This window comes from Musca vetustissima, unplaced genomic scaffold (genome assembly GCF_032173495.1).
Source record: "Musca vetustissima isolate MV318-11 ecotype Yass unplaced genomic scaffold, APGP_CSIRO_Mvet_v1 utg9639, whole genome shotgun sequence".
NCBI lineage: Eukaryota > Metazoa > Arthropoda > Insecta > Diptera > Muscidae > Musca > Musca vetustissima.
In genome coordinates this window covers 861,756-889,113 of record NW_026887794.1, presented here as the reverse complement: position 1 = coordinate 889,113, position 27,358 = coordinate 861,756, and the positions used below count along the sequence as shown (strand labels likewise).

General features: G+C 33.3%; 5 protein-coding genes across 5 annotated transcripts; 4 read left to right on the top strand and 1 right to left on the bottom strand.

Moving 5' to 3' along the window:
- Window positions 1-641: 641 nt before the first annotated feature.
- LOC133335502 (alkylated DNA repair protein alkB homolog 8-like) lies at window positions 642-2,486 on the bottom strand. Its single transcript, XM_061543778.1, has one exon. It carries the CDS (start codon window positions 2,478-2,480, stop codon window positions 642-644), a length of 1,839 nt encoding a protein of 612 aa, XP_061399762.1. The 5' UTR covers window positions 2,481-2,486.
- Window positions 2,487-3,098: 612 nt separating this feature from the next.
- On the top strand, window positions 3,099-3,670 carry LOC133335500 (BLOC-1-related complex subunit 8 homolog). Its single transcript, XM_061543775.1, has one exon. It carries the CDS (start codon window positions 3,101-3,103, stop codon window positions 3,668-3,670), a length of 570 nt encoding a protein of 189 aa, XP_061399759.1. The 5' UTR covers window positions 3,099-3,100.
- A 2,235-nt stretch (window positions 3,671-5,905) lies between these two features.
- Window positions 5,906-7,292, top strand: LOC133335490 (ataxin-10; the record flags this gene model as incomplete). The annotated part of the gene is made up of 2 exons (XM_061543762.1): window positions 5,906-7,034; window positions 7,098-7,292. Coding segments are annotated over 2 exons (1,293 nt in total), but the record flags the coding sequence as incomplete, so codon positions are not given.
- Window positions 7,293-15,965: 8,673 nt separating this feature from the next.
- LOC133335504 (uncharacterized) lies at window positions 15,966-22,882 on the top strand. Its single transcript, XM_061543780.1, has 6 exons — window positions 15,966-16,093; window positions 19,071-19,294; window positions 21,130-21,810; window positions 21,884-21,958; window positions 22,427-22,661; window positions 22,729-22,882. Exons 2-6 carry the CDS (start codon window positions 19,093-19,095, stop codon window positions 22,880-22,882), a joined length of 1,347 nt encoding a protein of 448 aa, XP_061399764.1. The 5' UTR covers window positions 15,966-16,093; window positions 19,071-19,092.
- Window positions 22,883-24,357: 1,475 nt separating this feature from the next.
- On the top strand, window positions 24,358-27,157 carry LOC133335491 (ribosome biogenesis protein BOP1 homolog). The gene is made up of 6 exons (XM_061543763.1): window positions 24,358-24,469; window positions 24,535-24,894; window positions 25,048-26,023; window positions 26,086-26,573; window positions 26,641-26,936; window positions 26,997-27,157. Exons 1-6 carry the CDS (start codon window positions 24,359-24,361, stop codon window positions 27,148-27,150), a joined length of 2,385 nt encoding a protein of 794 aa, XP_061399747.1. The 5' UTR covers window position 24,358; the 3' UTR covers window positions 27,151-27,157.
- Window positions 27,158-27,358: the final 201 nt, after the last annotated feature.

Below are 27,358 nucleotides of genomic sequence, written 5' to 3'. Positions count from 1 at the left end.
TGTATTTCCTACTATTGGTCATGGGAGGAAAATTGATTTAATGAAAAAGTTTTGAAAACATATGAAGCTGCAATAGCTTCCTGATGTGATTCAATTCATGATCTAATCGATTTTTTATATTGTCAAAAAGATGCCTCCATTACATCAGTCGCTTATGCAAGCATAACAATGTGCTTTCTGCTTAGGTCTATTCGCATCATCCTTGCCACCCCATGGTGGATAAAACTCTCAATCCAGAAGTGACAGAATGGATCATATACCAAAGAGAGATAGTTTTTTAAATATATAAAGCATAACTTCTACAATTGCTGAGGATATAAATGAATTCAGAGTAAATAAAGTTTTCAGAGTCCATCCTCATCTGAGGAGCTTTAATTGTTCTTTGGCAATTTTCTAATCATTTATTATAGCGATGATATTGGCAAGATGTTACAATCTTCAGTGTCTGCAGGAAAGCATAAGGAAGATTTTCCAGTAACCACAGGAATTTCCCCTATATATTTTGTGAAACGATAACAAGATGTTATACTATGAATAATTTATTTAAATAAAAATTTACAAATTTTCATAACTTTTTAAATAATATTTAAATATAAAATCATTACAGTATATAGTCAATATTTTTTCCTATTTCCATAATTTCAAATCTTTTCAAAAATCACACAATGATTACCCTGATCATAGTAACTTTTAACCAGATTTATATCAGGCACCTCGCCAATCAACGATTCCAATTCGTTTTCTTCAAATACGTGATAGTAACGTAAAAATGTTGATTTGTCAGCCTCAACTTGTTGCACTGGACCTTTCACTTTCCACGGCACCAAAACATCTTGCTGTAAAAATTCCGTACGATTTGTATGTACCGGAAGTGCCACGGGAGCTTCTTTAGCTTTCTCCTCCAGCTGTTGTTGCGTTTGTTGCCTCTGTTGTTCTTCGGTGGCTTTTTGTTTATTAACCGATTTATTTTGCCGCAGATAAGATGATTTCTTATTATTGGCATTTTGATCTTTGGCCCAGACATATATGAGACCCTGGCCCGAGGGTCTTAAAATTCGCGCCAGCTCTTTAACAGCCATCAGACGTCTTTCCTTAGTAGCCAAATGATGTATAACCGCAATACTTATACAACCATCAACACTGTTGGATCTCACCGGAACATGAATGCAATCACAACGGAACGTTTGATAGTTGAGGGAAGAACATACCTTTAACAGGCCATTACTGCGATCACAGCCAATGTTGAGTAGATTTGGATTACAATTTAAATATTTACCATTTCCGCAACCAACATCGAGTAGTATGGACGAGGGGGGAAAACTCTTAAGGAAATCAGCAACCTGTGGCCATGGTGAATGTCTGGTTTCACTGAAATGTTCGGCAATGTGGTCGTAGACGTTATGAACATTTTTCTCTTCCAAAAGGGCGGCCTTCTCGGTTTCAATTGTTGATTCTGTTGTCTTCAATGCTTCCAATTTAGTATCACAAAGCAAGGGGAAATTACAGTTACATGGAGCTCTTCTTAACTTTCTAAATGTTAAAGAGGTACGTTTTGAACGTCGTCGTGTCGACAAATTGCCATTAGCAGTCATTACAACATCTAAAATGCGCGGTGTAATGCCATGTGTCCAATCATAGCGCGCTTCACCAGACATAATTAACAACGAACGTCGTGGTAATACAACCGAACGTTTTTCCAAGCCCTTACGGAACTCCATAACAACATCACTCTCTAAGGACAAAGAGAGTATGGGATCCAAAAAGGCACTGTGGGTATCAACATGGGGTGGTATTCCCTGACCAGGTTCATAGGCATTTACTGTTAATTGATCCGGAACATACCATTCAAAATCATAGTTACGTTCTATACTGATTGCCTCTAGTCTTGGCCAAAATCCATCACATTCTTGAGGGATTTTATTACTTAATGGCTTGTCGGGATCAACATTGTTCCGCCCGTAGATAAATTCATAACCAAAATGCTTTACTTTACGATGTTTTAAGGCAGCATCAACTTCAATGTCTTGCATTTGTATGGCATCCAATAAACGGCGTTCCTCCTCTTCGGTGATAAAATCATTTAGTAATATTAATCCATCGGGTAAAGGTTTTAGCCAATTTGAATCTTCTGATTGTGGAAGTTCGGCAAAATATGATAGGTATACAACAGCTTCCTTTTGTCCGATTTTCGAAATACCATTCATATTTTGTACGATATTTTGGGCATCATCTGTTGAACTGCATTCCATAAAGCAATATGATTTGTTGGGCAACATCAAGAGTCGAGATATTTGTCCATATTTCTCCACTGTTTCCAGAACCAATTCCTCTGTGAGGCCCGTGGACAGACCGGCATTGAGAATGGCCACATATTTGGAAACCCCATCTGTAACTGGTTCGATTTTGCACTCATTTTGAATAATTGCCACGCATCGTTTTTGTTTTTTGTCCAACTTTTTCGATTGATAATTGGGAGACATGGTTTTTTAGATTTTTAAGAACTCCCTCGGAGAATGTTCCAATGTTTTTAATGTTTTTGTTTACAATCTCAAATCAACGTGATTTGAATTGCAGGGTTGCCGCATAAAGTATGAAATATAAACAGCTGTTTTAGGGTATACAAGGCTCGATGGTCTGGCAGGATTTGACTTTCACAATAGAGTTGGGCAATAGTTCCTTTATTCTATTCAGTTCCTTTGCTCTTTATAATTCCTTCGCTTTTTTATAATTCTTAGCTCTAAATAGTTCCTTTGCTCCATATAGTTCCGACCCCTACATAGTTCCTCTGAATCTCTCTCTTTCATCGTTATTTTTGTTTCTTTTTTCGCTCACATACTTCCGTGTTGTTAATAGATGATCGAAAATTGTGCAAAGATGAAAGCAAAAAATGAAATGAAACTACGGAATTCAACTGTACCAGACCGAAAAGGAACGAGATCAGAAAAATGAACTATATTAATTAAAGAGTTGAAGCTAGTTCCGATCGTTCCTTTCTCGGAATAGTTCCTATGAACTCTATTTCACAAGTAAACAAAAACCAATAGAACACAGGCACCAACAAAAAGAAAACAATCGTATAGATAAAAAATAGTAGTTTGCAATGTCCAATAATCAAAAATTACCCAGTCAAAATACAGATTTAACTGTAAAAGTTCGAAAATCTTCCGAAAAGCTATCCGAGAATATACACATTGTAGCCAATGATCCTTCATTGGCATTTTATCGTATCCAAGAACATGTTCGCAAAGTTCTACAACCCATTCTTGATAAAAGAATTGAAGTTATTGAGCTACAAAAGGATCTACAAGGACATTGTTTCGATATGGAATATGCTGTACGTTCTATGAAGGACATTGAAGCATCGGGTGCAATATTTTCCAATATACAGGATATGGTTAAAAATTCAATATTTCTAAAGCAGCAATTGAAATATGAAGAAATCAAAGGCAAGGCGGAAAAGGATAATTCCAAATCATCGGTATACAAGAGATTTTCAGCCCATTTAACACTGGACTTGCCTGACTTTACGGAGTTGACTGGGGTGATGCGAGAAACAAGTCATCGCATGGAATCGATAATGGCTTCCGGTGGAAGAGATAGCAGTACACAACAAAATTTACAAGTCAACAGTATTGGTGAGCTGCAAAGATCTCACACCACTTTACATTAAGGATAAATAAACGGAAATATAGTGAGTCAATACTGTGACTGCACTATCATATAGTTTTAAATTCTTAATACTATTTGTAATTGTTTTTATTTTAGTACTATAGACTAATATTGGATGTACTATATGTAATGACACTAGTCATAATTCCCTTCTAAAAAAATACCAAATACAAATTTTCTTATTTATAAAATTTAAAACGTATAACGTATATACATATCTTTTGAATGCAAAGAGAATAAAATGTATACATTTGAGCAGTGGAGATATTTATAGACGAGCTGATATGAGCCTTTATAGCTGATCTGATGGGTGACTTGATAATTGGAATCTTTATAGACCAGATGAAGGGAAGATGAAGGGTGTCTTTGTAGGCAATCTGAAAGGAGTCTCTATGGACGAACTAAAAGAAATTTCTTTATAGGATCTAAGGAAGTATTGTTGTGTCAAAAACAACACCATACAATAATCCGCACAATTGTAGGTATTTTTAAGAGCATTGCAGAATTTTCCACCAAAGTGGCTGTTTCCCAAAGATTATAAATATTTTAAATCTAAACTTATGCCAAAACTAAGAGGGGTTTCTCACATGATAAATACATCTGTTTAGAACATTTTCAATATAGGTGATATATTGGTTCAGTAGACGTTAAATAGTTTTAAGCATCTGGTATAATTTTGGGGTTATGGATGCTTTGAAACCTCACTCTTTTCTGCTCATAAGAATTAATGATTTAGATAAACGCTTAGAAATTACCCACCAGATAGATTTTTATGTTCTATGTGGTCCGGTTTAAATATCCCTATTGCAGCATATATCGAGAATTTAAAAAGAAGTCTATCATCCTTGCCTCGGTATTGGGTTTTGAAGGGTACTATCAAATCTATGCCAAAGATCATGCGCTATTTTTGAATGTATAAAATATGGTACAGGTTGAACAAATTGGAATAAGTCGCACCATCATCCAGTATATGAGCAGATTTTCAAACGGAAATATCTTATGAACTGTAGGTGAGAAGTGTTGCAAATTTGCTATATAAAAATCCCACAAATAAAGGCTATTGTTTGGACACTCATTAATGTACCCATATGGATGCATGTATTCCTTGTAAGTTATCGAAAATTAGTATTTTATGTGACCCTAGTTAATGATATTTGTTTTCTATTATTTTCCAGTAATGAAAGATTGGATCATTTTGGCCGTTCGCAACACATGTGAAAGCTAACCAGAAATTCAACAAGTTATTGCTAATCTTACCTCACAAGGTCCAGCGTAGAATGATATTTTGAATGAATTTAATTTGGATATGGGTTCTTTGAGAATTATTCCAGGAAAATAAATTGATAAACATCAAAATTAACATTGTTTTATTTTTTGAAACCGAACCGCGCATTTTTCACAATTAACAAGACGTACCGCAACATTGAACAATAATAATAATTAATAAAGAACACTATCCAAAATTTTGGACTCACAAATACCCGTATACAATTTTTAAATTGCGCATGAAAACAGATATTTCTCCGGAGAACAATTTGAGGAAAATCAATGTGTAATTCTGAAAGTATTTTAATAAATTCCATAAAACTGAAGACGCCACGTTATATTCAGTTATTTCAAAATTAATTGAAAACAAACAAAAACGACGCGCATCCAAATCTTAAAATCCCGCTTTTACAGTTATTTTATAGCAGGATGTTTCAAACAGCTGATGTTTTCTTTTTTTGGTTGCCACATTTTGTTTTTATATAAAAAATACATGAAATGGGGTATTAAACCTATAATATTAATATTGTGATTCGTTGATGTTTTCAATTTACAGGATATGATAGAAAAGATAAATTGGAGTCTATACGAGCTAAAGCAGTTTTCATAAACGAACTGAATGGAATATATACAGACGAGCTTAAGGGAGTCTTAGTAAACAAGCTGAAGGGAGTATTTATAAATGAGCTGAAGGCAGTCTTTATTTTTCCACGAATATTATGAGTTTATTTTAAAAGCTAACCAGAATCTCAATCAAGGTTTTAAAAAATTCAAAAAAATTTGTAAATCACATTTCCCCCATTCACTGAAATATTAACACAACGGTAACCCCATTTCTATTCATTGTTTACAGTTTTGTGTCATCATCTCCAATTGGATACATGCCCTACCACACAATAAGAAGGAGAAGCAAACAATGTGGTACGTATTCCCTTATTAAAAAAAAATGTTTTCATAATTATTTTAATATTTCCTGTATTACAGTGATTTGGAAAAGGAAGTAACGCTATATATTAACAAATTACTATGTCTGCAGCAACAAGATTGCAAAAATAACCATGCGGAGCTAGTAGAAAACTTAAGATATTTAAGGAATTTGTGTGCTCGTGGACCATCCGTACAATGTTCCATTGCAACAAATCAATATTTACAAGAATTCCTACATAATTTACTATTTAACACCGAGTACTATGGCGATGAGGATTTGCACAAACAAGTTCGAACGATTACTTGGCAACTGATGGCTAATGTCATTGTCAACAACGAAGAAACGCAATCACTGGTGTGGCATTACCATGGTGCAGCTATTTTACAAATGTGTTGCAATCTACAGAAGCTATTAGATCGTAATGTTGACATCAGTCTTATGATTGTTTACAATGTCATGAAATGTAAGGGAGAGACAGTGCTTCCATATCCCCACGTGCTAAAGGCTGTTGCCAACGTTTGGCGGAAAATCCTTGAACAGAAATGTCCGTTACAATTTGAATTTTTACATTTCATATTTGAAGAATTTCTTGTCAAGGACGGACGTAGTTGTGTACGATCATATGCCCAATTAGAAACCGAAGAGAAATTGGCATTACTCGATTATTTGCTAAACTATTTGTCAAATGACAGTCCAAATGGTCAGGTCCACACATTCCTATTGCAGCATATATCAAAGGAGTTTAAAATGAAATCGGATTGCATTTTACGTCTTTCATCTTTGAAAGAAGTTGATCGTATGAAACCACGTGAGGCGTATGCTCTTTTGCAATGCATAGCCTCGGCATCAGGTTCTGAAGGTTATTCTCAAATCTATGCCACTGATCATGCTTTGTTTTTGAATGTATCAAGTTTGCTAAGATGTCTGGTACAGGTGGGCAAGGAAATGGAAAAGAATATATTTACACCAATGAACAAACTGGAGGAAGTCGCACTATCATCGGGTATATCAGCAGATTTTCAAACGGAAATTTCTTATGAATTGAAGACTCTGTTGGTGAGAAGTGTGGCAAATTTGCTATATAAAAATTCCACAAATAAAGGCTATTGTTTGGATACTCAACTAATGCCGGCATTATTTGAATGCACCAATATGGATGCACGTAACCCATGTAAGCAACAGATTATGGTTTTTTTATACTCGTTAATCATATTGGTTTTCTATTATTTTTCAGTAATGAAAGAATGGAGCATTTTGGCCATTCGCAACGCCTGTGAAGGCTGCCCAGAAATTCAACAAGTTATTGCTAATCTTACCTCACAAGGTCCAGCGCAGAATGATATTTTGAATGAATTGAATTTGGATATGGGTTCTTTGAGAATTAGTCCAGGAAAATAAATTGATAAACTTCAAACATAAAATTATTGTTTTTTTTTATTTTTCGAAACCGATCCGCACATTTTTCGCAATAAATAAGACGTGCCGCACTAGTATTAACTCGGAACAACTTTGTGAACAAAATTATCCAAAATATTGGGCTCACAAACACGAAAGATACACGTATGCGTTTTTTAATTGCGTATTGAAATTGATATTTTTTGAAGAACAAATTGAAGAAGATCAATGTATCATTTTCAAATTATTTTGTTAAATCAATTAAAACTGACGACGTTACGTTAACAGGAAAAAAAACAATCTTTCGCGACATCGAGCACAACCCGACACACACAAGACTAATATACAACACAATTCCTTCGCTACACATAACGATTATGATGGCATTTTACACTTCCTTCCGGCCAATAAATGGTGATAAATATTTCTAAAACACGTTGTATATTTTCAGAAACTCGAAAATTTAAAGATATTTCAATAATTTCACAATTAATAGCACACAAATAAAAATGACGCGCTACCAAAGCTTAAATGCCCGCTTTTACAGTTATTTTATAACAGGATGTTTCAAACAGCTGATGTTTTCTTTTTGGTTGCCGCTTTTTGTTTTTATATATAAAATTCCTTAAGTGAGGTATACATCATAAAACAGAGATTAATGGAAATTATATTCCTGAAGATTCTTGCAGAATTCAGTATTTTTTTAAAGCAATGTGTTTTGATACACAAAAACTGACAAATTTAAATTTGATAAAACATTCTTTTCGTCATTTTAATGGTACATAAATATTGTATTGTGCCACCTTTTATTATCGACATATAATTTTGACATTTTTACTTGTTTTCCTTTTTTTGTTGTACTCTAAAGGGCCCCATACACTATACATCATGCCGTACAGCATTTATCATAGTATTTGTTATTTTTTGAAAGTTTATTTATGTATGTGTGACACACACAATGCATGAAGAAAATCAAAATAGTTTTGATTTTGAAAATGAAACCCTATCAATCTGGTGAATAATAATCATTTTGAAAGTTGGCAGTAAATAATTTTGTGTACAAAAATAATAGAATTGTGACGGAATAAAAAACAACTGAATTTATCGATTTTTTTGAATAGTGATTGAAGAGTTTGCCATACACTAGTCAATCAAAATAGTTTTGATTTTGAAAATGAAACCCTATCAATCTGGTGAATAATATTCATTTTGAAAGTTGGCAGTAAATAATTTTGTGTACAAAAATAATAGAATTGTGAGGGAATAAAAAACAACTGAATTTATCGATTTTTTTGAATAGTGATTGAAGAGTTTGCCATACACTAGTCAATCTCACATATACGCAAAGGGGTTCATCGGCATGACGGCATGATTTATAGTGTATGGGGCGCTTAATATATTTTACATATTTTCTTAATCGAAATTGTTTTCAAATTTTATCAATTTGAACATTTAACCACTTGTTGAAATTGAGAAGTTGACATCTATTCAATATTAAAATAGTACGGGTATCACAAAATCTTGGTAAAATGAATTGGCGATTCTAATTCGGCACTTTTATGACTATCTGAATCACCCTGCTGATTATAACTGAAAGTAGGTTGCTTGAGCTTTTATCAATTGTTCATAATTTTTTTCTTCAATTCAATAATAATTTGAAATTTGTGGCAAATATATGTGCTAAACTTCATTAGATTCCACTTCTGATATCTTATATATAATAGTGATCATCTAAAACATGTTGGAACATATATGCAGATACATCTGCCCAGCTGTGGACATATGTAAAAAACAGCAGAGGAGGTGAATACCGACATAAGGATGATTTCTATCCATTGGATCATTTGTGAGATTAAACTTCGAGGTGTATAAAAGCGAAACTGATGAAGGGTAAGTTACACAATATTTTATTCGAAGGCTATAATAATAAAATCAAAAAATTACAGCGAAAGTGCTGACGAACATTGGTTCAAGGATGATTTCGATTCGTTGCGTAATAGAAGGACAAGTGAGGTTAAATGTCGAACTGTATAAAAGTGGAACTGATATAGAGTATGTATCTATACCAGTATAAGGGTAAAAATAAAAAAAAGTTCGAAGAAGTTGAATATAGTTCCGCTCCTTTTTGGCACTCCCCCAAAAAATAGTCAAAATTTTGTCGAAAATGCATTATATAACATCATGAGAGGGACTATCCGATTTACACAACCTAATGTTTAAATTGACCCAGTCCTTTTAGTACCTCCCCCACAATGTGTAAATATTTTGAACTCGAAGCAAACGGAATATCCAAGTCCATCCAAACTTTGCACATCGTTTTATTTTAACCAAGCTTAGGCCAAGTTCGAAGATGGGACTAATAATATAATATAATAATGACTTCTAAAGATACTAGAGAAAACCGAAAAATTGGTCCCAAACTGCGGCTTAATTACAAGTTATAATGGAACTTACACTTACCTTGATCGATTCATATAGTCAGGATATGACGACCGCAATATCAAAAAGTGGTATATTTCTGTCGGCAGCATGTTTTTTACTTGTTTAAATTATTTTGTATTGAAGTTGAATAATTGGCCAATGCAAAAAAATTATTTATTTAGCAGTCGGCAATAATTTATTAACTGGATCAATATATATATATATATATATATATTTGTTAATTATGACATATTGACACGTTTGAGATCTTGACATATTATATCCAAACTATAATGTTTTTCAGCAGCTGTTGAATGATTAATGCTAATTGTTTCCCTCGATACCTAGCACGTTTGTTTTGTGCCTAAACCCAAAATATCACCACTATTGTTTTTAGCTAAAACAAAAATATTCAACAGACCACATGTCAAGTGTATACGTTTAAAAAAATATAAAAAATTATGATTTATATCCATATTTCCTAAATATGGCAGCCTCCATCTTATAGATTCCTGTGTCACTGCTCCATATTAATTTTGTGACAAAACATTTAAGAATGTATCTTAATGACATATTATGCCAAATAAAATGAATATATAATTTTTTTATTTTACTGAAAATTGTTTATTGAAAAAAAAAAAAACATAAGAATAATGGGCGTCTTCCCACGCATTTTTAATCACACTCCCCTGCCAAAGTGTTCCAATATAAAAAAAATTTGTATTTTCACTTTTTTTGTTTGTTTTCGATACGTTGATTTATTTCATATTGAACGCCATTTCAGCATGAATATTCAATTTTGTGATTTAATTACAAAGCTATGGCAATTTAATATTTTAATAAATTTTGGCAAGCAATTCAACAAGCCACAAGTATTCAAGTGAAACAGACGAGACAGCCCCGATTTTGATTTTGTTTGTTTCAAAACATAAACGAAAATAAAAAAATAAATCCACATACACTTTAAATGAAAACAACAAGAGCGACCATTGAATTTATGTTACCACTTGCGATGTGCTTTTTCTGTGGTGATTAAACATCAGCAACAACTAGCCAGCCAACCAGTCGGCCAACAAGTGGTTGGTTTTTTGATTTCGTATTTCTTCTTGTCCAACAACCACCACCCAGCCCAACCGCCATCATTGATCTCGTTCAAAATTTGCAAAAAAAAAAAAATCTTCGAAAATTTTAGCGGAGAATGAATGAATTGTGCGGATTGAATCACTTATTTGTAGAAGATCATTCAATGCAATGATACTCAATTAATTTTATTTTTAGTTGGATTTTCAAATGTGCGGCCAGGCCAGACCATGCCGGCAGGCTGCCATACAGCATATGCAAATTACGTGAGATTGGTTGTTTGGGTGCCGACACCGCTAAAAGGTGAGTTGAAATGAAAAATTAGCAAACACTTTGTAAATAAGATCGAACGATTTGCATCGTGTAAAATGTGTTTTTTATGGTTTGTCTTGTTACGGTTTGTGGGGGTTGTAAGGATTATTAGTTGGAAAACAATACAACGTATGTATAGTTTTCTGGATTTCAATGCTATTATTTGAATAATGAAAAAATATCCTTCCAGAAGATAGGGTCAGGCATTTTCTTTTGGTGATAAGTATTGCCATCTTATCTCTTATTAAAATCCACTTGAACCCTTATTCATCCTATAAATGGAGTTTCTGTTGAAATTGTCAATACAAAAGTATCCGACGCATTTTTGTCGTCTTCAAACTTGAAAATTATGTATGGAAGTACGTGGAACAAGATCGGTAGATAAAATAAATTTCTATTGAATTTATCTGGAATTGATCATCCAATAAATCTTTTGGTGAATTATGTCGAAATATAAACTTATTGTTTTTTATTAAATTAAAATATAATTAGAGGATCCTGCTTGGTATACTTCGACGACCCTATGTGAGCAACGCAATGCAAGCGTCCAAATATTTCAAAAGGGATAAGGAAAAAAGCTCATTATAGTTCTAACGGTATATAACGATATACCCAAATATTCGGAAATTTTACATTTTATTTTATTTTAGAATGTAAGATTCTCATTAGATAGAAAGTCGTTGTACCAAAAATTATAAAAATTGGTCCACTTTTTAAGGTAACTGTTTATCCCGTATTTTGCTATGATTTAGAATGCTCACCGGGTAGAAAATCTCCATGCCAAAAAGTTTTATTTTTCAATTTGATATTTTAGGTTCTTAATGGATGTCAAATCCTGTTGTCAAAAAATGTCCGATCAATTATAAGTATTTTGAATATCCACTTCATGGTGGAAGATATAAGAAGTTTGCCCCGTCCAAACTTAATAACTTTTTACTGGTTTTTAATTTTGATTGACTGTTTTAAATGATTTGTTTTATTCACACCGGAAAAATAATTTTTAAAATGTTCGTCACTTAATAGTAGGTTTTGGTAGTGAGTATTGTAAATTAGTTTAAAAACAAATATTTGTTAATAATCTTATGTATATTAACATATACATATTAATTTTTGTTACATAGTGTAATTATTAACTCGCACTTTTTACCGTCTATAAGTCCATATACTATATGTTTTTTTTTTTTTGTATGTATACGATCATGATCATCATTGTATTAATACTAATTGGAAATTTTGGTCATTTTTTGTTAATTGTTATAAATAAAGGCACATTAGCATTCCATATTAACAACGCCCACCTATAAAAGATAACAAGCGCCCCGAGACGACAAATACGCCAAGCCAATGTGAATGAGGAAAATATTAGAAAGAAAAAATCCCAAATTCGCACATCTTTCTGACACATGTCCAACACAAATTTCTGAAAAAAAAAACAATTGCCAGCTAGCAATAACAAATAGCTTTGCTAAATTTTTATAGATCTCTGATCTTGTTTTTGTTCGTTCTGTTCTGATGTAAACACAATGTCAGATACAAAGAAATTCAGATTTACCTGTTATAGAAAGCGACAAAAAATCTGTGTGTAAAATTTTTATTTGAAAGTTTTATATGTCAGTTTTATTTATAAAATAAGAAACAAACACTGTAGTGACACCTGCTGTGCGTGTTTTGGGCGAGAAGAGTGAACAGAAATAACAACGAAAGTTTTGGCTGAACATTTTTTGTACACAACAAACACATGATTTCTTCTCTTTTTTATGGCAAACGGATCAAGAAACAACAAATGTCTAAAGGAAAAATAAACATTCTACACACACACACTCATATACGAATGTTTGGAATTTCTTTTTATTGTTGTTGTTCTGTTCATATGTATATTTATTTTAATCTCGTTGTTTATGTTGATCCACCCGAGCAATGTGAATGAATGATTTGCACGATTATCCTTCCTTTGGCTCATAAAACAATGACGTCTTGCAAACACACCAACGCCAGACCCAAGCAACCAACCAAGAGCATCTTTTGGTGGGCAAGCAGCAAGAACATTAAAAGAGATAGAGATGCATCATTTGATTTACGCTCTTGGCGGTTGGTATACCCCAACATTTACATTATTGAGAATAGTAATGGGGGAGAGATTATCATTCATTGTTTTGATTCTTTTTGTTAGGGGAGAACGTGAATGCTATATACACAAGGAAAAATTAGTCTGTTAATTTGAAAATGAAAAGTGTGAATGGAAATACTAAAGTAATGGAAAAATAATCGCTAACCCATTTTTAAACTGTTCTTGTTAGTAATATAGTCTGGCAGTAAATGGCGAGAAGACCAAGCTGATGGTATCAACGCGCAAGACGTCCAGTAGACTCGGACCAACTGTGGAACTTGAGAACTACAGCTTCGTGATAGTTAAAGATTTAAAGGTATACACCTTGGTACCGCCATAAATAAAACTAATGACATCAGTTTTGAAATTCAGAGAAGGATGACCAACAGATGCTACTTTGATCTAAATAAGCAGTTTAGAAACAAGACCACCTCCCGCCAGACCAAACTCACACTTTACAAGACGCGTATACTATCCGTGCTGTTATATGGATCTGAAGCATGGGTTCTAGCGCAAACAGATGAGGCAGCTCTTGGGGCATTTGAGAGAAAAATTCTCCGAAACATCTACGAGAAGATCTGTGTCGACGGTGAATATCGACGTTGAATGAACCACGAGCTTTACAATCTATACGCGGACATCAACACAGCCAGTCTTATCTAGCTGCAGCGACTTCGGTGGCTACGTCATATTGTGTGAATGAATGAGAATGCCCCAGCTCAAAAGGCATCTAAAAACAAACCTACTGATGATTCACGCAGAAGGGGAAAGCCACGAATTAGGTGGAAATACCAAGTATAAGACAACATCTCGGAGCATGGCCATTGAAATTGGAGGAGATACGCAGAAGACCGACTCGCTTGGAAATCTTTTTTTAAGCTCGGCTTATGGAACAAGCGTTCTGTAACATACCAGCTAAGTAATTTAGTAAAATGGGACCTCTAGTAAGTCGGCGGGAAATAATTGACTACGTTTTTATAAATACTCAGTTGTATGTTGGGAATTTATCCAAGCAACCAAACTTGTATGTCAGATACCCATAAAGTACATCTTTTCAGAATAAAATTCTATTGCTTTTTAGAAACGCCCTTCAGTCACGATTGTATACGGATATTTAAGATAGAGCTATACTTATTCTGCACATAGATTGAGAAGAAAACAACCAAATTTCGGATCTTCGGATTTTCCGCTGCAGACTTCAGTTCAGCTTCAATTGTTTCCTCTTTAGATATTGTTTTCTTCTTCTTCTACCTATCTCCACATTGTTTCTACAATTAGACAACTTTTTGAAGACAACACGGTATTTAGCTTTGGAGGATGGTTTTATTCCTCATAAAAAAGTTCAACCTTCTGCAATTTCCCCTTAGGATACCCTTTTCCTATAAAATGACATGCACATTAGAACTTTTTACAGGGGTTAACCTTCTTTATGAGGATTTATTTGACATATATGCAAAGGAATTGACAATTGAAACCCACTGGGTTAACGAAATCCGGTTAAATGTAAACGTACTATAATAAGCCTATATACCAACAGAAATAAGAGTCGATAAGAGTTGGATCGTTGGGACGAGAAAATTTGATTTCCAAGAGAATGTTACTATAGTTTCTTATAAACAGTGGAAAACAAATTCCGTCAAATTGTTGTCGACAATGCATGATGATCCAGCTGTAAATCCAAACGGCAAACCAGAAATCATAAATTTTTTCAACAGAACAATAGGTGGCGTGGATGTTATGGACCAGGCGCTTCGTGAGTATACCACATAGACACACAAAAAGCTGGGCTTTGTATTTTTTTACAATATGCTCGATATTAGTGCCATTTATAAGTACAACAGAACTGTTCCATATCAAAGAACAAGAAGAAAAAAAAAATTGGGTAAACTTGCTGGAGATTAGTGTGTGCGTCAAATAACGCTCAATTTTTTCAACAAATCAAAATGAGAGTTTTTTGGGGAAGGCCAGTAGAGACGGTACAATATACCTGCTTCTACTGATGACAGGAAGCCTATAATAGGATGCTGCTATTTGTGCGCTACTTTACCAGACAACAAGAGAAAAAAGAATGAATATAAAATGAATAAAATGTAGATAATTTAACTAAAAAACAACTGCAGTTATTTCTTACACATGAATAAACATTTTGAAACAAAATAAAAATTAAAAAAAGCTTTTTCTTTGAAATAAAAGGTGAGGTACCCTTGTGCCTGGTCATGGAATCCCGTCAAAAAATCAAAACTCATTTTTGGTTAATATATTTAACCAAACTTGATAAAAAAATTTCAAGTCTTCCAATTTAATGTTGACATCTTCTAAAATAAAGGAATAGCAGCATTGTAATGTAAAAAAGTACCCGGGTACCTGGTTATGGATCGTAGGTACAATGTAAACGTACTATAAGTTTAAAATTGAATACCATTTAATAAAGTCTATCATCATTCATTTCATTTTCTGCACAACATTCAATCAAACTTCGAATTAATAAACAGTAATCAATTTTTGTTCTCAATAAATTTTCTACCAATTATTAGTATTATTCAAAAATTAGCGGAAAATAATAATTAATTTTCATTGTAATTTTTTGTATACAATTTAAATGTTCTTCCTGCTACATTTAATCTGGCAAATATTTTTTTCGGTGTGAGTTTAAATTATATTCTAAATAAATGTGTTCACGTGTGTGTCTGTATGTTTTGCAGATATTACTTTGGCGAGTGGCTAAAATGCTGAAAATCTCTCCCCAAAAAGAAAACAAAAATAAGAAAAACTGAACTGATCTGAAAATATTTCATACACCTAACTGATGCTGGTGCTGCTGGGGGTTTTCTAGCCTATTGGATTGTCTGACAGTGGCCTAACATTCAGTAGCAATTGGTTAGGCGACGTCTTCGAATAGTAAAGCAGAACAGAACGTGAGTGAGTGTAAAAAGTCTTTTGACAACATGATATCGAAAAGACAAAAGAATTGAATTTAAGAAAAAAAGTGCCCGTGTCGAGCGGAATGTGGATCTGAGACAAATAATATAGAAAATATACCCATATACATACTACATGAAATGAATACACGAAATTAAATCCTATAAAAGAAATTAATCACGAAATTGAAAAAAAAAACTTTTTGTCATTGTTTTGGAAGTTAGTAAAATCATCAAGAATAATAACAACAATAACATTAAAAAGTGTTTTTAAATATATTGCATAATTTTAATAGTTTTGTGTCAATTTGTGTCGGGTTGTCTGGGTCTCAAAAACTCATAAAAATACTACGAAATCTCAAAAGTTTTAATAAATCATTGTGTTGAATATAACGAAGACAACAATGAGAAATCATCACAATAATTCTAGTGTAAAAAATTATATGCGGAACAAATTTTAATAATAATTAACCAAAGTATAAGAAAATTTAACAAGCAATTTAAATATAAAAAAAATGATAATTATTATGAAAAACAACTTTAAAATCTAAAAAATTTCATTAAGGAAATGTTTCTGTTCAAAACTTAAAATTTATGATCGCAAAAAAATGGTGTTCCACGATATGCTCAAACTGTTTGACAGCTATTTCAAAATATGTGAATTTTCAAATTCTTTATTTTGTGTTTGTTTTTTTTTTCGAAATTTTCAAAAGTGTTTGCGAACGAACGTTGGTTCTTTAAGGCGACAAACCGCGTGGATTTTGGCTGAAATAAAAATATCATGGTATTGGCAGTTTTTGTCAGTTTCGTAGACAATTTTTTGTTGTTAAATTCAGAACAACATGCCAAATAAAAATGAATTAAAGCACATTAGAACAATGAATTTGAAACTAGAAAAAAAACAAACAAAATAGATACCAATCTAAATAATAAGAGACGACGACTATGTGATACCCTACAATATGTTTTATTTTTTATGTTTTTCATTGTTTTGGAAGTAAAAAATAGATTCCCTCGTTTATTTTTCCAGTAAATAATACTCAAGATCCGCGGCAGTTGATTTACAAAATAAGTGTTTCGATTTAATTAAAAACAAATTTAAATCCAATAGATTAAATTTTGATTGTGTAAGGAAATTTTTAATACTAAAACTCCAAACAAATATAATCGAATTGAAATAGGGGACTTTCAATTCGTTTACTAATGATATTTTTCCAATAAGAATTTTAAAATTCTTAATTCAAATCTGATCTCTCAATTCTCGGTCATACGCAATGAAAAAAACCTGTGGACTGCCTCCTTATGACTGCGATAGACCACTTACAACCGTCATCAAAATAATATATAGTTTGGTGGCTACTGAAGGAGTACGACTGGAGATAAACAAATAGTTCACCAAGGAGGACCACTTTTCCGGAACTGTTTAAAATTCCACAACCACCAGATGACATAGAGATCGTAATATATGGGTATAATTATACGATCATGGCGTCGGGTTCTAATATCGATGACATATGTGAAAGGTTAAATATCTGTACAGCAGATTCTGACCACAAAGTGTTGATGTTCGCTTGCAACAATATTAGAAGTAGGAAGAAGATCCTCAAGTGGCTTGCCGGCAGCTCTTAGGATGCTGATAAAGAATCTTTGTAAATCTCTTACAACACAATAGTTCTGTCGGTGGTAAGCCAGTGTGGTTCGCCACCCTCTCCCAGGCATATACGGAGAGATACTTACGATGGAAAAGAGGGAGAGGTCCCTCGGAACAAGTGAGAAACAACACACCAGTAGGCCTATCGATAGCAAAGCATTTAGTTATTACAACAAAAAAAATCACACATTCTTTGTAAAATCACTTCAGGAAATATTATCGTGATTCGGAGATCATCAGGCCTGCCAAGCGTTAACCCTGCTTAAATCATATATTGCAATTGCATAGATCTAACTTGCATAGGCCTTATGCGCCAATAACAAGAAATTATTTAGAGGTACATACATAGGATACCGTATCGCAAAGTCGGCCACATCCATCTACGTCCCTCAAATACTCTATTTTAAGATTTTGAAAATAAAAATAACTTATGCTACTGGAAGACAACTTCACGTCAAATATATTAGAATTTATGTGATCTTAATTATTGTTTCACCGGGATTAGGTTCGTTATGGTTTAATAGAAAAATATAAGCAAAAATCGACGACATTTAGCCCGACAAGGTCATACAAAATTTGTATTGTTGTCGAAATAAATCGAAATATTGGAATCAACATTCTCCTATTTCCAAATCGTAATATCATATTACATTATTGCGAAGATGTCTTGATGTAGGGTATTTTGTAAAGATGGTGCAAAAGCAAATAAACATATCGATAGATATTTATAACAATTCCCTCGAAATCTCAGAGCCCACCCAGCGAAAAATCGTCATGAAGAAAAAAAATCAAACAAAACAAATGAATTAAATAAATTAAAATACAAGATATGAAAATTTGTCTTTTTGGCGAATTGCTAACACACAACCCCACCGACTGTCTGTCCGTTTGTCTATACGTACTACATGAATGTTCATTGTTTAAAATAAGAAAAGAAAAGCAAACAAAAAACTAAAATTCACTACTGTTAATAGCTATGTCTGCTGTTAGGGCTAAGAACTTATTGTAAAAATTACCAACAAAAATAAAATTGGCATTCGAGTGGTCAGCCAACATTTTTTAACATCATGTTTTCCTCATGACATTCTGTCTGTCATTATGTGCTATTCAATTATTGTAAATGACCAGCAAGGAAAACATTAAGTTCTTCTTTTTTGTTCTGTCGGACACTATCAACTTGGCGCGAACAATCAACACCCAGCACAATCACACCCAACACCCAACACCCTTGCTTGCTTCCGTTAAAATGTCATTTCAATTATCATTATTCTTTTTATTTCCTTTTTTGTATGTGTGTGCATGCGTGTGTGTTCCCGAAAAAAGTTAAACAACATATGAGACCATAATGAAGCCGACTATGGTACCAAAACGTGAGGTGTCGGGAGCCTCGAATATAGGTCAAGAAGAATCCCGCAAACCTTTGCTAAAGGCCTATATGTTCCAGCGTCGTGTGTTATTTTGCTGCAGTTGTTTAATGGTATTATCGCTGCTCACCTGGATTATCGCCATTGCTACAGATCATTGGATTATTATATCGGGATCTGGTGGTAAGTATTATAATTTTTTTCAATATACAAAAAAGAAATATTCGAAATCCCCTAAGGGCCTGCCTGCAAAAGAAAATTCATTGAAATTGTGATTTCTTAGATTCAGTTCCTCAATTGATCAATTTTTTAAAATGTCTCGATTTAAGTTCGCCTAATTCCAAATAATTTGTTTGTTAGATGTTAATAATTGTTATGCAGAATAAAATATTTAATATAATTACAAAATGTATTCCAAAATACATATATTAAAACACATGAAATTCCCAAAGATATTCCTAACAACATCACAATTTCCCTAATGCTAGAAGAAGCAAAATATTTCTAACGAAAGTAATGCCGACACTCACATAAAGACCCATCGCCACCACTGAACATGAGTGTTGCATTATTTGCCATAATGTCTTCCTTTGTTCACAGTATTTTTATGGGTTTTCTGGAATCATGAACATGGCGGCCAATTTGTAATAACGACAAAATCACCGCTTTCCATTTATGTCTATTTGGCTTTGTAAATCATGCACTTTGTATTCAAATTGATGACATTTTTAATATTTCTTTGTGTTTTGCGTTGTCATTAATATAATTCGCAAAAGAAATATATACATACATATGCATGATGCATATGTTTGTGCATACATATATTGTTATATATGTTCATCATGATATTAAACGACTTAGGAATTTCCATTAATAGATTGAAAAAATAAAACAAAAGAAGTGAAAAATGGCATTAAGTTCGGCAAGACCGACCTTTTATACCCAATAAAAATACTGATTAATATACAGATTAGTAAATTAATAGGGTCATATTAATAAAAAAATAACACTGAGATTATACGAAGCTCCATATAAGAGGTCTAATCAAAAATTACCCCTTTATTTTTCATCAATGACAAAGTAATCCCCCTGAGAAAAACATTAATTACCTCTAAACCTTATGTCTTGGAATTATGTATAGGTTACGATATAAAAATAGCCTTTATTCAAATAAACAATTTCTTCAAAATAAGAATTATTTTTCCCCTTTCTGCTTTTTAGTGCATTAGCCATAATCCACTCCGTTTACTGTATCTTTGTTGCGTCCAACAAAAACATATTTCTATAACAAAATATTAGTACAAATTCCCTGTTTAATTATTTTACACAAAAATGTCAATAAACAGGAAAATATTCTCTATATACTATATATATACATTCGATCCATCTGCATATTTATTCAATATACTTTTTTCTGTAATGTTTAGACAATCAACAAACAAATGTACTTGTTGACAATATTCGACATTAAAGTCAAAATAATTTTTGACAGTTTAAATGGATCGCATTGATCGCGCTGTGCATTTTCTTAAACCATACGAAATCACCCTACATACATACATATTATTTAAAAGCGTATTGAAATGCGCATGGGACATATGTACATATATTTATTTTTTTTGTTTCTTTAATATAAAGGCATAATGGCGGTGGTCAGGCCATTAATTAGATACCTGAGAGTTCAATGGCAGCAGAGTTTGTTGAAGGCCTTTTTCTGTCAACCGTAGATTTTTGTTGTTGTGGGCGTCACTTAATCAAAACAATTGCAATAAATAATATTAATAAGAAATGATTTCTTTTGTGAATATAAATATTAAAACAATGGGAGGACGACTAACGCCCTAGAGTCGATTCATTCCAGTATGAAAAAGTAAAATTTGCATGACTCATCTTCTCTATATGCAATCATGACTTATTTTGTAACTAACTCCCAAGATATATACTTTAAATTACTTAGTTTATTTGTATGTATTTGTAACTTACATGATCACTTCCAACATTTATTTCTTGCTTTGCAGGCATTTTCATACCCGAAACCAGACGCTTCTTTATGTCCTCCCATTCAGGTTTATGGAGATTTTGCCGTAACACTGTTATACCCTCACCCCTTAAAGATGCCGATGTTGTACGAAATTTCACCTCTTTCGCCATACAAAATCCCACAACAATACGTGAAGCTCAAAGGAACTGTTCCCGCTTGGATTTCATTAGCGAATATAGCAAGGCGGAGGTCCATTTTCCATTGGAAAATTTCACAGAAGAAGCCAGACAGCGTATGTTCGCTCATTGGGTGCTGGATGATCGTGCTTCCTTTAATAAATTTAAAGATGAATTTTATCGTTTGGTATTGTCAACCAAAGAAGCTCGCGATGAACTAATAGCCATTGATGCAAAACCACGAATTATTGATCCCGTCGATGTAAAGGGTATAATAAGTAAGAATATATTCGGCAAGGCTCTACAAACGGTTGTGGTGAATGCAACGAATTATTATTTTGTTATACCTGAAACGGCACAAATGGCCATGTTTAAGGGTTGGAATGAGCGGGCCTATGTACCGCGTTTGTTTTGGCCATATGCAAAAGAATTGGGTCTACCGGCATATGTGTTAGATGATGAACATGTGATATTGCAATTGGTGCCGCCGAAGCCACCCAAAAATGGCAAACAAACGAAATATTACAAATATGAAGTGAATAGTAAGTAGAATTTGTTTCTGATGCCTTCGTAAAAATATTTTTTAAATATTGTTGACTTTTTTTCATATTTAAGGCCGCTGTAAATATATTGATATGTTCCCTAGTGCTGGAGAACGCATGGATCCCGGTTTTGATTGGACTTTGATGGGTAAGTGTAAGAAGTATAAAATCGAACTTTGTTAAGTTTGGACGGACCGAATTTTTTATACATTCCACCATGAGGTGCGCATTCTAATATATTTTGAATACATTGGGGACTCTGATATGAAGGCTATGTCAAAATATTACCCAATTCCCATGAGCATTTTATTCCACTGAAAAAAAAAACAACAACAACAGAACATTAATATAGTCACAACTATTAAATACATTTTTCTAATACAATACAAGTTTATTCTTTTACAATACAAGTTTATTCTGTTCAAGAATATATAATTTATGGGACCTCTGACAAATATTTCTTATTTTACTTATCTTATTAAATGTTCTCCACTACTTGTACAATGATTTGTGTTTATCTTTGAAATGTCTATTGAAGAGTCTAAAATCCTTGAAAACTACTCAGATACGAAAACCTAAAGATTCATTTCAACTAATTATTATTTTATATTTTCAGATTACATTCGCTCACAAGCCTCATTTGCCTGCATAACAGTCTTTGTAATGATATTGGGTTCCGTATTCTCATTTTATACATTTCAAAATCCACGTTATATGTTTAAACGTTTGGCTGGTGGTATTGATTTGGTGGCAGCATCTACCGCTATGGTTGTGTTGCAAGTTTTATTTGCCTCTGTTGACTATACAAAAGAACATTTGTTCTACAGTTATCCAGATGGTGCTGAATTAACGTGAGTCGTTGTCGATTTTCTTTGTTCTGAAACAAAAATAATAAAAAAATATATTTTTCATTTACAGTTATGGTTACGGTGTATTCTTTGCCTGGTTTACATTTGGTGTTAATCTAGTATCTGGTTTCTTGTTCATATGGTATTCGGGCAAGAAGAAGGGCTCCAAAGCACCAACCGATGAAATTGCAGCAGCAGATGAAATGACAATTATGGGCAGATAATTAAATCATTTTAATATGAGAATATACAGAATCATCTTCACCACGCCAAATACATATACTCGTACATACAAAAAAGCATACAGATAGCACCAACAGCAACAACAACACCAACAACAACACTTTGTATGAATGGCTGTTTAGCATTTTACGGTTTACAAAATAGTTTTCATTTAAACTATTGAATTTTTCTATTGATAAAATACTGAATAGTTTTAAGACAATAATGACAACAATATTTTATTTATTATTTTAAATTAATTGATCAATTCATTATCCTAGAGTTCATGTATCCCGGGAAAAAACGAAGGGGAATTTATAAAATCTGTGAATTTTTTCTTATTAAAATGCCATTTGGTTTTCTTCATAAGACAACAACAACAACATTAAGAATATTTTATACGATATTTTAAAGCCTTGGGCTACGTTAAACGTCTCTCCTTACAAATAAATTGTTTAATATTTGATCTATTTATCCTAATTTAGATATATGTATCTAAACATTTATAGACAACAGCACACTTGTAGAGGACAATTTTGAAGTCTTAAATATTTTTTTCACCAAAACATTTCTAGTTTTTTGTAAAGTTAAATAAAATAATTTATTTTAAGTACATTTCTTTGTTATAAAATTTTACAAAAAATTAAATAAAATAAAACCATTAAAATGTAATTGTACAACTGTCTTTATTTTTATTTAGAAACAACGTTACATTAATTCAAAGACATCTGTAAAATAAAATGAATTAAATCATATAAAAGTTACCATAACTTCTCTCTATACTATTCGATTGTGAAAAATTCGAATTTATACAATTAATATCAGTATTTTAATTATTAATATTGAGATTTTTTTATTGCCGCGAATAAAAGTTTACGGGGGCCAATGAATATTTTAAAAATATTGTATAATAAGTTAGTTTTCTTTATTGGGTGGTACAAAACATTTTGAAAATTCAATAGAAACAAATAAAATATTCCTAACATAAAATGTAAAAATAATTTAAAAGTTTTTCTTTCTTTTTGATATCAAATTAAGAATTGGTAACACTACGTTACAGCTAGCCAAAGTTGACTGCGTTGAAATATCAACGATACGACATAGAGGTTGTTTTGCAGCACTGGGCTGTGTAGTCAAGTCCTAAAAAAAAGTAATTTCATTATTTGTTTTTATAAGTATACAAATTTCTAAAACAAAAATGAGCCCATATTTCATTGGATCAAATCCCTTTCAGAAGTTCTGTTGTAGATTCTTGCGAATTCTGGAACAAAGCAGTTGTGTTGTTTGTCAAAAATTCGATTGTCCGATGACCACTCGCAGCAGAATTAATTACAATCGATTTTCGATAACAACATAGTCGACGTTTAAACCCCTACTCCTTCTGACAACACGTGCGGTGTGTTTATTCCAAATATTTCGTATATATATCGGTTAAAAAAGTATAGAATTTTCCTCAATAATTTATAAGAACAATAAAGATGGCAAAGAAAACAACAAAAAGAAAAGCCGCAGAAGAGAAAAAGGAAATTGTTGTGAAATCCAAGGAGGAATTAAGTGAAGAAGCTGAAGACAGCAGCGAAGAAGAGGATGTAAGTTTCTTATAGGGGGATTGAATTCAACAGCTCCCATAAAATGTGTTTTCTCTACTTTGCAGGAGGATTTATTACAGAAAGTCAATGAGGCTGATGGTGACAGCACCGATGATGAGGGTATAGAACAGAATTATCATTCAGACGATAGTGTCTTGGAATTTGAAAGTGATGATGATGGTAACTTCACGGGAATCAAAGCCAAAGAGGCTGGTGAAGATGATGGGGAGGAGGAAAGTGGAGACGAGGACGACGATGATGATGAAGATAGCATAGATGAGGCAGATATTGAGGATATATCTGGCGAAGAAGAGGAGGAAGATGCAGATGATGAGGATGACGATGATGCTGAAGAGGAGGATAGTGAAGATGAAGTACAAACTCTAAAAGAAAAAGCTAAAGACAACAATGACAAAGAACCAATTGTCCAAAAGAAAGAAAAGAAACCTAAAGCTGTCAATTCAAAACCTGCCAATCCCGCTAAAGCTTTGGAGGATTTCAATAATGAGCTAAACAAATCTGAGAAAAACAAAAAAGGAAGCAAAACTTCCGATAGTTCAGTAAAACAATACAATGAGTATGAAAATTCCGATACATCCGATGAAGAAGATATTAGGAACACTGTGGGCAACATACCTATGCATTGGTACGATGAGTACAAACACATTGGCTACGATTGGGATGCCAAGAAAATCATTAAACCTCCAAAGGGTGATCAAATCGATGACTTCTTGCGTAAAATTGAAGATCCTAACTTCTGGAGAACTGTTAAGGATCCACAGACAGGACAAGAAGTGGTACTAACCGATGCCGATATTGAATTGATTAAACGTATAAACTCCTCACGTATTCCAAATCCTGAACACAACGAATATGAGCCATGGATTGAATGGTTCACCTCGGAAGTTGAGAAAATGCCCATTAAAAATGTACCCGACCACAAAAGATCTTTCCTTCCATCCGTGTCTGAGAAGAAGAAAATTGGTCGTATGGTACATGCCCTTAAAATGGGTTGGATGAAGACCATGGACGAGTTGGAAAAGGAAAAACAAGCTAAACGTGGACCCAAATTCTACATGCTGTGGGAAACTGATACAAGTCGTGAACAGATGAGACGTATACATGATCCAGTTTCGGCACCTAAACGTGATTTGCCTGGCCATGCAGAATCGTACAATCCACCACCTGAGTATTTGTTCGACGAAAAGGAACAGAAAGAATGGTTGAAACTGAAAGATGAACCTCACAAGCGTAAACTTCATTTTATGCCACAGAAATATCGTTCACTGCGTGAGGTACCAGCTTATCCACGTTATTTGCGTGAACGTTTCTTGCGTTGTTTGGATCTGTATTTGTGTCCCAGAACAAGACGTGTCAAGCTAAACATTGATGCTGAATATTTGATACCCAAATTACCATCACCCAAGGATCTACAGCCGTTCCCCACAGTTGAAAGTTTGGTTTACAAGGGCCATACAGATTTGGTGCGTTCCGTCAGTGTGGAACCCAAAGGAGAATATATGGTATCTGGTTCCGATGATAAGACAGTTAAAAGTAGGTTTTTCATTCATTTTAAATAATCAAAATTAAATTTTAATTGTTTGAAATGTTTTTAGTTTGGGAAATTGCCACTGGTCGTTGTATACGCACCATTGAAACCGATGATGTTGTCCGTTGTGTCGCATGGTGTCCCAATCCTAAACTGGCCATTATTGCTGTTGCCTCGGGCAATCGTCTATTGCTAATAAATCCCAAAGTTGGTGATAAAATGTTGGTCAAGAAAACTGATGATTTATTAGCTGAAGCTCCACAAATCGATAGCTTGGAAAGTGATCGTATCAAGACAGCTGTCCAATGGGCTACCGCTGACGCAGCAGAACAGGAGAAGGGTGTCCGTTTGGTTATTACACACTTCAAACCAATTCGTCAGGTCACTTGGCATGGTCGTGGTGATTACATTGCCAGTGTAATGCCCGAGGGTGCCAATCGTTCAGCCATCATCCATCAACTTTCTAAACGTCGATCACAAATACCATTCGCCAAGAGTAAGGGTCTTATCCAGTGTGTATTGTTCCATCCGATTAAACCATGTCTATTTGTGGCGGTAAGTTAATTATAAAACACTACTTTGAAGATTTATATTTAATATGTTAAATTTCTTTGTTTTTCAGACCCAACACAATGTCCGCATCTATGATTTGGTTAAACAAGAACTCATCAAGAAATTGCTTACCAACTCCAAATGGATTTCTGGCATGTCCATACATCCTAAAGGTGATAATTTATTAGTCTCAACCTATGACAAGAAAATATTGTGGTTTGATTTGGATCTTTCGACGAAACCATACCAAACAATGCGTCTTCATAAGAATGCTGTGCGTAGTGTGGCCTTCCATTTGCGTTATCCTCTATTTGCCTCGGCCAGTGATGATCAATCGGTTATTGTTTCACATGGCATGGTGTATAAGTAAGTTCATTTAAATATTTATTTGATATTAGGTATTTATTAACTTTTGTTATTGTTTAGTGATTTACTTCAAAATCCCTTGATTGTACCTCTGAAGAAGCTACAAACTCACGAAAAGGTAGAAGAATTTGGTGTTTTAGATGTGTGCTGGCATCCAGTACAGCCCTGGATATTCTCTACTGGTGCAGATCAAACTATTAGGCTTTACACATAATTTTAATGTGTATCTCCACTTTTTTTATTATGAAAACTGATAACTACATATTTTAATTTAGTTGTGTGATTTTTTTAAGTTGTGAAAAATGTATTTCATTATAGAAGAATAAAACTACACATTTGTAAAGGAAAAACAAATTACAAAACAAAAGAAAAAAAATGTTATGATCTACTCTCTTGGTCCGTAGTTTTAAATATGTTTTTGT